Source organism: Solea senegalensis, linkage group LG18 (genome assembly GCF_019176455.1).
Source record: "Solea senegalensis isolate Sse05_10M linkage group LG18, IFAPA_SoseM_1, whole genome shotgun sequence".
NCBI classification, from domain to species: Eukaryota; Metazoa; Chordata; class Actinopteri; order Pleuronectiformes; family Soleidae; genus Solea; species Solea senegalensis.
Genome location: NC_058041.1, coordinates 11,044,788 through 11,057,079, shown reverse-complemented (window position 1 = coordinate 11,057,079; position 12,292 = coordinate 11,044,788). Strand labels below are relative to the sequence as shown.

Sequence of the window (12,292 nt, the reverse complement as noted above, 5' to 3'; positions counted from 1 at the left end):
GATTTTTGGGATTCCCTTTTAATCCAAAAAAAACAACACTTGGTTAAAGTCCAGCTCATTGTGAGACAGTGGTGCCAACATGTTATGGGAGAGCGTTAGGTTGCCATGGTTGGGTCGCATGGAACTGGCCTCGTCCTGTAATTGCTGTTGTGTTGACAATTCATGACATGACTCAAGGTCAAAGTGGTGAGGAACCAAGTCAGGCTGCAGATTTGTCGCATAAAATGTGCTAAATCCCCCTTTGGTGAGAAGACACAAGGAAAATAAATAGATCTGTATTTCATTTTGAATGAAGGGTTAGGAAATACCACGGTACATAACGGGGAAATAGAATGCAGGAAGCTCTTCTATCCTCCTGAGTCCTCTCCACTGTTACTAATCAATACTCCTGGAGTAATGGGATTGTTCTTTTCTTTTTTTTGTTCCTTCTCCTGATGAGGTTACCACTTCACTTTGCTTCATTTCTTCAGAGGCACAAACTGAACTTGACTACAAAAGATTTGTTTTTATTATTATCTATTTTCCAGTGCTGTGCGAGTGTGGATAAAGCCAATAGTTAATAGATTAAAATGATTCACCATCCTTCCCACAAAGTGTGACTCACGGAACGATAATGTCATTAGCACTATCACAGTAGTAGTATAAACAAACACATGCTGATGTGATTTTTCATCCTTGAACTTGTAGTGGAAGAATATCTGGAGCTCTGGGAGGTTGAATCTTGACGGTTCATTTAAATGCAATGTGATCGACTCTTCTTGGCAGAGTTTTTTTTTGTCATATGCGTATACGTGCTGCGGGAGATTTGTCTCATTTTCCTGTTTCTCAAGTGCCTCCCATGTGGATTCTTGTGGCATGACACAGGTTTTTTGGTATTTCTCTGGGGCTGCTGCAGCTCAGGCTCCATCAGCATGACTGATCTCATTTATCCCAGTCACATCCAAAGAAGCCCGCGGTGTCGGGAAGGGAGCTTCGGTGGCAGGCAGCACTGTTAGTGCAGAAAAAAGAGAGAGAGAGAGGAAAAAAAAGCACAGATCACTGAGCTGTGCAGCGTGGCAGCTGGGGACTCACATTCTCTGTATGCAAAACTCCAGGGTGCAGGAGATGTATGGTGCTTCATAATGGGATAAACAAATAGATCACAAACCTCCACTGTACTGCATTATCCCCTGCACTGCGTTTCATATTAGTCTATCAATAATTCTTGCTGGGATGTCAACCACCGAGTAATGAACTTCAGCAACAACCATATTTGGTGTATCACAGTCAAAGACACGAGAATTCGTTCTCATTTACAATATGTTTATTGTTTTTCACGTAGAAATCCTTGTACAGGGGAGTTGGAACAGTGTAGGCAGGCCCTAAGATTATTTCTGTCATTCCACAGCGTTGATTTTGTGAAAAGCCCCTTCTATTTTATGATCACTTACTGTATGTACAAGGGACTGCAGGGACACTGTAGTTGGAAACCCCCTTACTAGGCTAGAGGTCAACTGATATGAATATTTCTAAAGCCATTGTTGATGCCAGTCTTTAGATATTATGAAGCTGCCAAGTGCTGATGTATGAGTTTGAATTTTTGGGCCGATATGTTGTTGTGTTTTGCTGGTTGTCTGTTTTTATCTGAGTTTCAAAGGTTATATCGGTAGGTCATTCATTATCCTCAGGCAGTGTGTTCATGTACAGTATGTGTACAGTTTGTATCCTAATTTACCAACGTTGCATAATAGAAAGTGATGTAGATCTGAACCGTACCTGTGCCCGGTATGTAAATAAATACATTATATTCAAAAAGACATTTTAGGATTGGACATTGATTACGTATTACAGGGGTGTCAAACTCATTTTTTTTTTTTTTTGTCATTTTCATCTCAAGTGGGCCGGACCAGTAACAATAGTGCCCAACAAGACCTCCTTTGTTTTTTCTCCTTTGTTTTACATTTAATGAAGGATATTTTAGTGCAATTGCAACTAAATTTACTATTTGCACATCACACTGGATGTATACAGGCACAAACATTTAGTCACAGGTATCTGGAAGTGAAAAGTTATCATCTGTCTCACTCTTCTGCATTTATACAAACTGATGTGTGAAACAGGGGAAGCTCATTTCAGGCCCAGTTGTTTATACATACATTCAGTAGATGTTTGACCATTTATTTGATCACATTTTAGTGGAAGCAGAGCTTCCTTTGCTGTTTTGCCTCTGATACAAATGTGTAAAGTATTGAATAGATGAAACATCAGAAAACCTCACCTAAAAGACTTTGTTAAATACATTTGGGATGAAATGATAAAGTGTTAGTGGCTTAGACGACTTAGGTTTAAACTGACACAAATAAGTAAGGGTTGTCCAATTCATTAAGTAATATCAGTCATTTCAAACATTATAAAATGCCAAAAATCAGTCTAACTCAAAACTAGGCCCAATGCCACGAGCTTGTTTGTCCTGATGTAGATCCACCACACATAATCTCTTGAAATACAAACTGAAATTTATATATCCAGATGCTCACTGCGACTTAGTATTTATTTATTTTTTATTCTTTTTACCAGATCCTTGAAATGCCAAGAAAACAAGCGCAACAACGTTCTTAGCAGAGAAAGGTTAAGGACATTTACTGTATTTGTATGCTGTTGCTGCCTCCGCAGAGAAAGAAACTCATCACCTCGTGACATCCATCGCGGTGGCACCGCTTACATTTTCACCCCTTTTACTTGTAATTGATTTCTTCTTCAATTTATTAATATAGCCTATGGAGTGCCTGCAGCACAATGCTAGTTACCCGAGGTCCACCAGGGCCCAGGTCTCCTCACATGAGCTGCATTAACGAGAGCATTCAAGTAACGTATTGATTACACAATCAATGTCTGTTCCTCTGCACTGTGCTCAAATGATTACTATAAAATGAAGCAGCATTAAGCCATGAGATGAGTCTCCCTTTTCAATCAGTTTTGCCTCAATCTAAATTTCTTTCTGAGGTCTCTTCTTTGATTGAACGTGTGTCAATTTATTTGTCACCAAGTAGCTGTTCTTCCTGACCAAGTTTTACTTCGTTTTTTAATTGATTACGCTCACATAAAAGCCTAAAACTTATTGCACTGTAAGGAAGGAGTATATTATTTTCTGTCAGATATATGGATATGTATACGTTTCTGCGGGTGATTTAAAGGAAAGTGAGACTCGTACGTTCTCTGCAGATATGAATTCAGATAGCGAGGATTGTCAAGAGACCCTTTATATCTGCACTTCTGTCATTGTCACATCACAACGAGTGGCTGTGGTAATAAGTTTGTATTCTTCCTCGCGGCACAGGAAACTGAATGACTCTCAGTCATAAATCATTGCCTGGAATACATTGAATGATAAACGTCATAAATCATGACAAGATGCTTCCTTTTTTTTGTACGCACAAATGAATTTGAATTCATGAAAACATTTGATTAAATCACAAACGATATAGGCCCAGTCTGTAAGTGTGTATAATATATGAAGAGCCACTTCACAGCTTTAATATTATTTCATTAGTTTCTGCACAATCATTGACTTTTCCTTGTAAGTGTTTCCATTTCAACATCATTTCTCCACTTCACAGTGAAGCACGTCGAGCTTTACAGAAAGCAGCTTTCGGCTACATTACACATTGATATGTAAAACTGTGTGTTTAAAAAACTAGAAATAAATGTGTTCTGGATTTCATTATCAGTGGAGGGTCCTTGGGATTGTTTTCGAGCTCATCGGAACACATCAATGGCGTTTATTAGATCTCAGCGGGTTAGTTTGAGTGCAGTGGGATGAACGTTGCAGATGTCGAACCAGTGCTCATCCACCTCCTTGTGTGGCAGCAGGCCATTTCGTGGTAGAAAGGGCCGGCGCCAGCGATCGCGGCCGCCCACCACCTGCCAGAAACGCGTGCCCTTAAGTAGAAAGATGGCATTGTGGGTGTAGGAGAAGTAGGCGGCATCGATGTTGCCATCTGGATGGTCTCCGCTTGCCACGGGAGGGAAAACGTCTCTGATGTTTCTGGGGAAACCTCTTGCCAAGCTGTTGGCTTCGACGTTGAATGCATACACCTGTTTGAACAGATAATTGTTTTCCCCTCTCATACTGTAATCAATTAAATTACATCAGGAAAACAACAAATCACAGAAGAGGTGTTTCTTTGCAAGAATACATTCCCTCACAATGCGGAGAAACAATAAATCCGCCTGGGCTTTGGTCTCGTCACAGCTTTGGTTATTGTGCATCCAGTTGCTCTACAAATGTAATTGTTGTATTACAAATCAAACGAGGAGGACTTTGCCAAAATGTCCCTTAAGTCAGAAGTGAATTAAAATATTAGAGGCAATTTTTCGGCCTCTGCGTCACAGCACGGAGCTGACGTTACATGACTGTTTCATTATGTGCCGTAGAAACTGTAATAACAGGCCCCAGGTTTTCTGTGTGTCAGTTTGTGGTAATTTGATTAAAAACAACTTGAGAAATGTATTTTTACATGGCCCAATAGATTCATTAAGTGTGAGGTAATGTGACAGGACCTGCCTCAAAACTGTAGTGAGTATCTTTCCAATAGAAACAAGATTCACACTGTTGTCAAATGACAAACATGACTTTCTTTGTGTTTCTCAGTAAAATGGTGTTTGTCATTTCATCAACAAAAATCACCAAAACTTACACACTGGGGGCTTTAAATAATGTTCCCTGGCAAATGTGCAATTAATCAAGTGATAAAATAATCATAAAATGTCATTTCCTGGGGATTTCTTTTAGAGCTGGAGCGTACTTGACATTGAGCCTTGATTTGACCCACGCTGTCACTTCACCGTTCTTGTGTCTAACCTATCTAACAATCCCCCCACGTTAATCCCATTGTGCCATTCAGTTATCAATTTGTCAAAGAGAAGATAAGGAAAGTGTTCTTACAAGAGTGTTTTTGAAGAAGTAGATGTGGGAGTCTCTCCTGTCATAAAAGGCTGTGTCAATGGGACTGGCAACCCCTGGGAAACCCTCAGAGATCAACCTTGGATAGCGATGCCCTTCTGAGTCCTGTTTGAAAACCTTGTCATTCTCAGTGTCGTACCGCCAGAACTGAGTACCTGCACAAAAGAGAAACACTTTGTCAAGATGTCTTTACATCAGGAGGTGTCACACCCAAATGACCTTGGGTGGCCAATAGGCGTCGAGTCTGGTGAAGAGCGGGTCTTTCTAGAGAAGGAAATACACAATATTCCATCATGATATCGCAATTAAGATATTTACGACGATATCACACAGAATGTGGAATGATGTATACTTACAGTAGTGATGCAAAAATAAAGTTAGAGTTCATGTTAAGACAATTATAACATGGACAACTGTAATTAGAACTCCAAACGCAAACGACACAGATAAATAAGTTCCTGGTAATAAAAGTTTCTGGATATGTTGGTGGAAAAGGGCTATTGTAACATGATATTAAGTGATGGGCCGCATGTAATCAATTTGGTGCCACATGTGGCCTGCGAGCCGCCAGTTTGACACCTCTGTTTTCCATCGATTTAATATCTACATGCTGTAAAGTATCATGTTACCTTTAAAGAAATAAACAGCATCTCTTGCTCTGGACCACATATGAACATATGCATCCACTCCATCCACAGGAATCCCACGCCAACCGATCTGTAGTGTGACCGGGTCACCATAACGTGTCCGGTTGTTTCTGTTCTCATAGAGCCAGTACCATCCGTCTCTCATGAAATACGTGTTGAAGCGGATGGCCACCTCCCCGTACGGTGTCTTCTCCTTTCTGATCCAGTCAAACACAGTGTTGAAACGGCCTTTACAGCCCCCTGGAGTCAAGAAAATCAACATTTTTGTGTGAGTGTATGTGTGTTTTTAAAGAGGAATCCTTCCCTGGACGTGCGTGTCAATGTGTCCACTAGATGGTGTTGTAGCCATGTACCATAGAGGTGCTGTATTGCCTTCCTGTCCATCCAGTCCATCTCAAAGCCAGAGCCGTGTGGCAGATAACTGGGCTGCATTATAGATCCAGGTCTGTATATGTGAGGGAGGCCTAAGACGTGACCGATCTCATGAACTGCCACCTTACAGATGGAAAAAATAGAATAGTCAGAATAACGTCACCTCAACTTTCAGCTCTACTGTAGCGTTCTTACTTTGAGAAGACTGATCCCACTGGCAGCACTGGGAGCAGTGAAATGCTCATCGTCGTCAAAGTGTATGTCACCCAGGAACCACGCGTGAGCAAATTCTTGACCCGTGCCATCAAACTTCTGATTACACCCTAGATGTCTTCCTGTGTGGGACACAGTGACAAAGAATTTCAAAAAGGGTGCGCTTGTTTATTTGTGCAAAACCATCACCGTGCATATGACAGCTAAAAATGTGTTTCTTCTCAATATTCAAGCTACTTAAACGCTCCACACAGTTACCATATCGTAATAATTTGATCACGTGATTATATCGGAGGCAGTATTTCTCTCTAAAGTATACATTGTAAAGGTCCAGTGTGTTTTTTAACATATCTTTCACAGAGGTCAGCATGATGGACCATGATGCTTTTAGTGGACAAACAATACTTTTTGAATTTTAATACACAAGAGAATAAGTTGGCAAGTTGTCTTATAACTAATTCATGTAGAAGTTGCCAACTGAAGAATTTATTTATTTATTTTATCCAACCATTTTCTTTTTGCAGTATAATTTCTCAATAGTGTATGTTCATGAGCAAGTGAGTTTTAAAAGAACTGCACGTGCCCTTCCACACTACATGTCGTCCAGTGTTTCATATGTAATGGCTGAGAAGTACCTGTACCAAAGCCCAGCCTGATGTCCACATCCTCCAGTGGGGAACGTGTGTCCTCCACAAACTCCAGCGGAGACACCTCGCTCCACATCCTGAAGGCCAGTCTGAAGATGTACCTCTGCTCGTCGACAGACAGCTGGCTGCTGTAGCCTTCGCCAATGAGCCTCCACCTCAGCACTTTCTTAGAAAAGGCCATGTAACCCGTCTCGCTCAGGTCTCTCTTGCGTCTTCTCTTGAACACGAGAGTTGCGAGGTGACGTTTCCTGCGTCGCACTGCTTTGCTCTGATGCACGTTTGCACTCGTAGCTACCACTTGACTGTCTGTGGTGATGTCGTGCGAGCTGTTCGTGGGGGTGTCATTGAATAAGCTGAATTCGTCTGTGTAGTTTGTGCTGGTGTCGTTGAAAATGCCTGCGAGGACACTTTCTGTGTCGTTAAAATTAAATGAGTAGTCTTCTGAGGAGTTTCCTGCACCAAAAGAAGTGACACTGGTTATGTCACTTGCTGTACTGTTGCTGTCAGTCTCATTAAAAGGATCATAAGGACTGCTTTCAGTGTCTAAGACACTGCTGTATTCAGAGGAATCCAAGTCCATCTCCTTGTCAGGGACGCCACATCTTGGTTTGTTCATTGCCAGCTTTGTTGCCTCATCAAACACGCCTGTGACGGGCAGGCCCGACATCTTCTGGAAGTCTTTAAGTGCTGAAATAAAAGCTTTGCTCTCTAGATCTTGATCATCCTCTTGATGGGAATCCCTTGAATGAGACACGGACGCTCCCTCCTGGATCATGGCTTGAAAGTCATCCGGGAAATCATCATCACTGAAGTCTGTGTATGCGCCTTCAAACTGAACCTCCTCCCAGTTCACTGGCTTCATAAAACCATATCTAGAGAGAAATAACTAAATACAAGACATGGGTTAAGTTACATTTAGATCCAGCCATTTTATGCAAGAAGTACAATATCAGGTATAAGAAAGCTTAAAAGACAGTGAGCTATTACCTCTGCTGTGTACTCATCAGTTATGACCTCGGCCTCGTGAGAACTGAGTGCTCGGACATCAGAATGGTCCCGATTGTGGTAAAGTTTCTCTGCACCAGCTGAGCTGATGCTGGTCAAAAAAAGCAAAATGATCAGCTGGTTAAATGTCAGCATCGTGGCGTTGGATGGCTACTGAGAATAAATACAAGTGATGTGGCGGCTTGTGAGGAGCCAGTGTTTTATAGGGATCTCCCGACACACCTACACAGAAGGTGCGACTCACTGGTGGTATCCCACTTTTCTCACCCTGGAGTGAAGAGCAAACCTGCCTTCTACTGTCTGCAACTGATCCACCTGAGTGCATTGTATGAGTGTGTGATACGCGCTCCATTGGTTTTAAATGCCCTGAAGAAAGAAGTGAGACCTTTCGCTTTCATGTGAATAACGACAGTGACAGAAAACTGAATAACCACCATGAACAAACTTTATTTTCCCAAATATACACTACATTCCCCGTGCAAACTTGACATGGCATAATACTGAAAATACATTCATTTACATGTTTTTGGCTTTTATAATTTCTCAGTGTTGAACAAGCAGGTTAAGTAAAGCAGACAAATAATTAAATAGATAAATAATATACAAAGTGGATGGGATTCGATCTGTGGTGGTTGGTTACTGAAGAGCTTTGGCTATCGCTGCTGCCAGGTGTTCAGCTGTCGGCTTTTCCGCAGTACAGCTGACACACAGGCCTTCTGCTGCCATTGCATCTCGCGTGGTGGGGCCTATGGCTCCAAACTGGAAATACAGACATTAGATTTAAAGGCACGTTCAGAGAGGTTTTGGAGATCTACTGATTGCTTTCAATGAAGAGGCTTTACCTTTATCTGAGCCAGTTGTTCACCAGACAACCTCCGCACCACTTCTAGGCAAAATTTCACTCCTGATGGGCTGAAGAAAGCTATGCTGGCAGGAGTTCCCTGTCAAAGCACAGACAAATGAGCATTTTTGACATGAAAAAGTATTATTTTAAATGTTTTTAATTTTACCTGCTCTGTGAAATAGTTCTTCAGATTTTTCTCAACATCCGGATGTTCCGCTGTTTGATAGACAGTCAGTGTCTCTAGAGGCACTCCTGGAAACAAAGAAACCAATCCCTGCTGTGTTAAAAGGTATAGCAATTATTATTTTATAATTAGTGGAACCCTGTGGGACTTTAACCACCTTGAGTTTTAATTGTGGAACACAATGGAGGAAAAAATCTTACCGTTTTCCCTCAAAGCCGTAGGCAAGACCTCTCTTTTGATTGAGCCACAGGGGAAAAAGAGTGGCAGAATATTTGTGTCCTCTCCTGAGTGTATGAGGGGAATTAAGTGAAGGGTCATATTAGTTATCTGATCCATCACAAACCTTCAATTAAAATTGATCTAAAATTACAAAAATCATAGCGTACGTTCAATTATCACGCGTGAGAGCACGTCTGCCGTCCCTGTGTCCTCACCCACAGGGTTCAGACCTAGATTTTGTACTGTGAATAAAACACAAAAAGGTATTAATGAGATATCTAATGGCGATAAGGCAGAGCCCACAAAACAATTATTCGGAAAAGTGACAACAAAGAGATCAAACTGCTGACGTGTACCACATACAAAGGTGAAACACATGTCAGGATTGTGCTGCACCTGCGTCGCAGCAAACTGTGACTTGTGGACAACCTATTTCCAAATGACTGAGGGCAGTAACATCATTTGACATGTTCCTGTGAGCACCAGGTGCCTGCAGCACTCTAACACTACTCTTAGAATTAACATAGGTTTAAAAGAAGCACAGTGCAAAAAAAGATGGACATTTAAGAATGGACAGAAGTGTTTTTCCAAATGTGAATTAATTACCCAATGCAGCTGTTGCCTTCCCCACCACGTAGATGGACTTAGTGTTCCATTTGTCTTTCACAGAACTGTTCCACTCTAAATCAAAATTAGGAATCAAAGTAGAATTAATTGTTAAGTCTCAGCAAGCAGTTCATACAGAAAACAGTATCAGTAAATTTAACTGATTACACAAGTACTTCTGTTATATAGTGTATTGTATCATCTCACCTGCTCTTCTTTCTTCCGTCGCTAAACACATCTTTACAGCTTCCACTGCTCTTGGACTGGTAAATATAAGACCTCCATATTTCTCTGGTTGGAAAAGCTGTAAAAAACAAAAATAAATACAGTCACGACCATGAAATGTAAAATGATATATAAAAAAAGAAAAACAATTACATTTTTCAATTTAAACAATATAATTTACCGTATCTGATAAGGTGTTGAGTGAAACAAACTTGAAGGACAGCACAGGAATAAGGGTGGCTTTATGGCCATGTGACGCCAGCTCCTAGTGAATAGAAATGTAAATAACAATCAAAATATAAAGTATTAAAGTATTAAAACTGAACTACTGCTATATAATATTGGTCTTTTCCACTGCAGACACTTAAACATGATTCAGCAGGAAAGCACGGGTGTTATTGATAACATAACAAATGGCTTGGTTCACTTCAGGAAGTCAGGACAGTGCGACAGTGAACCATCATGCACATTTTATGAAGCTAAATGGAAATTAACCATCACTTATTTGATTATTTACACATGTGCTTTTCCTACTCAAACCCTTCGACACGTCAGAAAGTCTCATATGGTGCTTATAATGTGATACTGCAATATCTGTAATGTAAATATCATGAGTTACAAGTTAACATAGCAAAATCTGCATCTACCTTGATGTAAGGATCAGGTCCAGACTCTCCATCTCTAGGCTCCTTAAGAAGCAGCACATGCATCTTGATAATGTCAGGTGAATAGACAACCTGGATATGCAAGGAAACAACACCACAAACAAGAGTGGAGTATGAACGCTACAGTCAAACACTCAGCTTCTAAAATACATAAACACTGATGAGAGTGGGTGTGAAAGACACAACTAGCTAAGATACACCCTAAAACTGTCATATGCATCCTGCTGATAACATTACTGACTGCAGCCAAGCTATCTGACACTGAATTTTAACATGCTCCTTACAACGTTTTTACGGTTTAAGGCCTGCGACCCAAAACGTCAAGCTGATTTGTAAGGACATGTCGACATCCGGTTTTCAAGAACATGGTATCTCCAAGTGCACGTTTTGCACATTTTTGAATGGAAAAAATTATAAAATACTATAAAATACTATATTTTGAGCAACTACATAAAGAGAGTTCTATAAAAGTTTGGAATAAGAATCAAAAAGTTGTGTTCTGCACATTGATATCTACTAGTGTACAGTACTGTACATTTTTACAGTACAGTTTTTGAGAAATTTCAAGTTAAAAGTCCAATATTCACACCAACATATTCACTGATACCATACTTTAAATGGGTTAGCTTAAAAGGTGTAAATATGGGATATTTAACTTGAAAATTCTCATGTCTCATTTATATTATGCTAGTAGTAGTCACAGATGTCCTGAACACAACCTAGCCAGTCCTGGTCAGAACCTAGGAAAAAGTATTACATTTCAAATTGAGAGATACAAAGTGACAATATGGGACTTTTAACTCAAAAACATCTCTAAAACTGTACTTTTAAAATGTCTGATACACAGTACACTAGTAGATTTACAAACACAAACTATGTCATTCTTCTTCAGAACTTTCAGAGAATTGTCTAATAGTTGCTCAAAGTCCACTAATTAGGTCTCTAAAACAAAACAGTCAGGATTTCCATAATAGTTCCAATTCAAATGTGAACTCGGAGACACGGTACTCTTTGTTTTTATTTTGAAAACCGGATGTTAATGTCCTTTACAAATAAGTCTCTATTGGATCTTTTACTGTAAAAGCCTTTGTAAGGAGGTCGTTAAAATTCAGCGTCAGATAGTTTGACCACGGATAAACGAGTGTCATTGTTTGAGTCATTAACTGTTGAGTCACAATTACTGCACTGTATAAGGAACAAATAATAAGCAACAAAGCCTCACATCCGTGCCTTTCCTGAAACGGTGTGTGTAGTGGAAAATGTAATGTGTTATTGTTTACATTGGTAAGAATGACAGACAGATCAGCTAAAGAAACCGGCCCTTTAACTGTACATACCCGTCGTGTAGAGCGAAAACAATGTGTCTATTTCGCGTGGTAAAATAATAGATAATTTATGACAAAAATAGACAAAAATATTACACAAAATTCGTGTACCTTGAGTTGCTCGCTCAGCTGAGCGGATATCCGACTCCGGACACTGTAGGAAGGGTACACACACAGTGGGGATTTGACTAGCCTCTTAAAATATAACGTTTATGTAAAAATAAACTTAAATAGGTAGACTATTGTTGTAAATATTTAAATGATATATTATGCGAATACAAATTTATAACACCATCATTGTATGTTTGTTGTAGTTTGAAGAATCGCAACCCCTCTTTGTAAATGGTTTGTTCCATTTTAGTACTGGGTCATAAGACGACATTCCGGATCTGACGGTA

At 40.1% G+C, this 12,292-nt stretch overlaps 2 protein-coding genes across 3 annotated transcripts; both read right to left on the bottom strand.

Moving 5' to 3' along the window:
- Positions 1-3,478: 3,478 nt before the first annotated feature.
- On the bottom strand, positions 3,479-8,201 carry mmp21 (matrix metallopeptidase 21). The gene is made up of 7 exons (XM_044013152.1): positions 7,809-8,201; positions 6,810-7,707; positions 6,157-6,296; positions 5,943-6,084; positions 5,572-5,829; positions 4,925-5,097; positions 3,479-4,074 (listed from the first exon to the last, which is right to left on the bottom strand). Exons 1-7 carry the CDS (start codon positions 7,959-7,961, stop codon positions 3,769-3,771), a joined length of 2,070 nt encoding a protein of 689 aa, XP_043869087.1. The 5' UTR covers positions 7,962-8,201; the 3' UTR covers positions 3,479-3,768.
- A 48-nt stretch (positions 8,202-8,249) lies between these two features.
- Positions 8,250-12,073, bottom strand: uros (uroporphyrinogen III synthase). Of its 2 annotated transcripts, none has more exons than XM_044013154.1 (10): positions 12,006-12,073; positions 10,552-10,641; positions 10,086-10,169; positions 9,887-9,983; positions 9,680-9,754; positions 9,241-9,315; positions 9,055-9,138; positions 8,837-8,922; positions 8,669-8,767; positions 8,250-8,585 (listed from the first exon to the last, which is right to left on the bottom strand). In XM_044013154.1, the coding sequence occupies exons 2-10, from the start codon at positions 10,612-10,614 to the stop codon at positions 8,463-8,465; spliced, it is 786 nt and encodes a 261-aa protein (XP_043869089.1). In that variant the 5' UTR covers positions 10,615-10,641; positions 12,006-12,073; the 3' UTR covers positions 8,250-8,462. The 2 variants fall into 2 exon arrangements, with proteins under 2 accessions (XP_043869089.1, XP_043869088.1); XM_044013153.1 differs by lacking the exon at positions 12,006-12,073 and adding an exon at positions 11,907-11,981.
- Between the last annotated feature and the right edge of the window lie 219 nt (positions 12,074-12,292).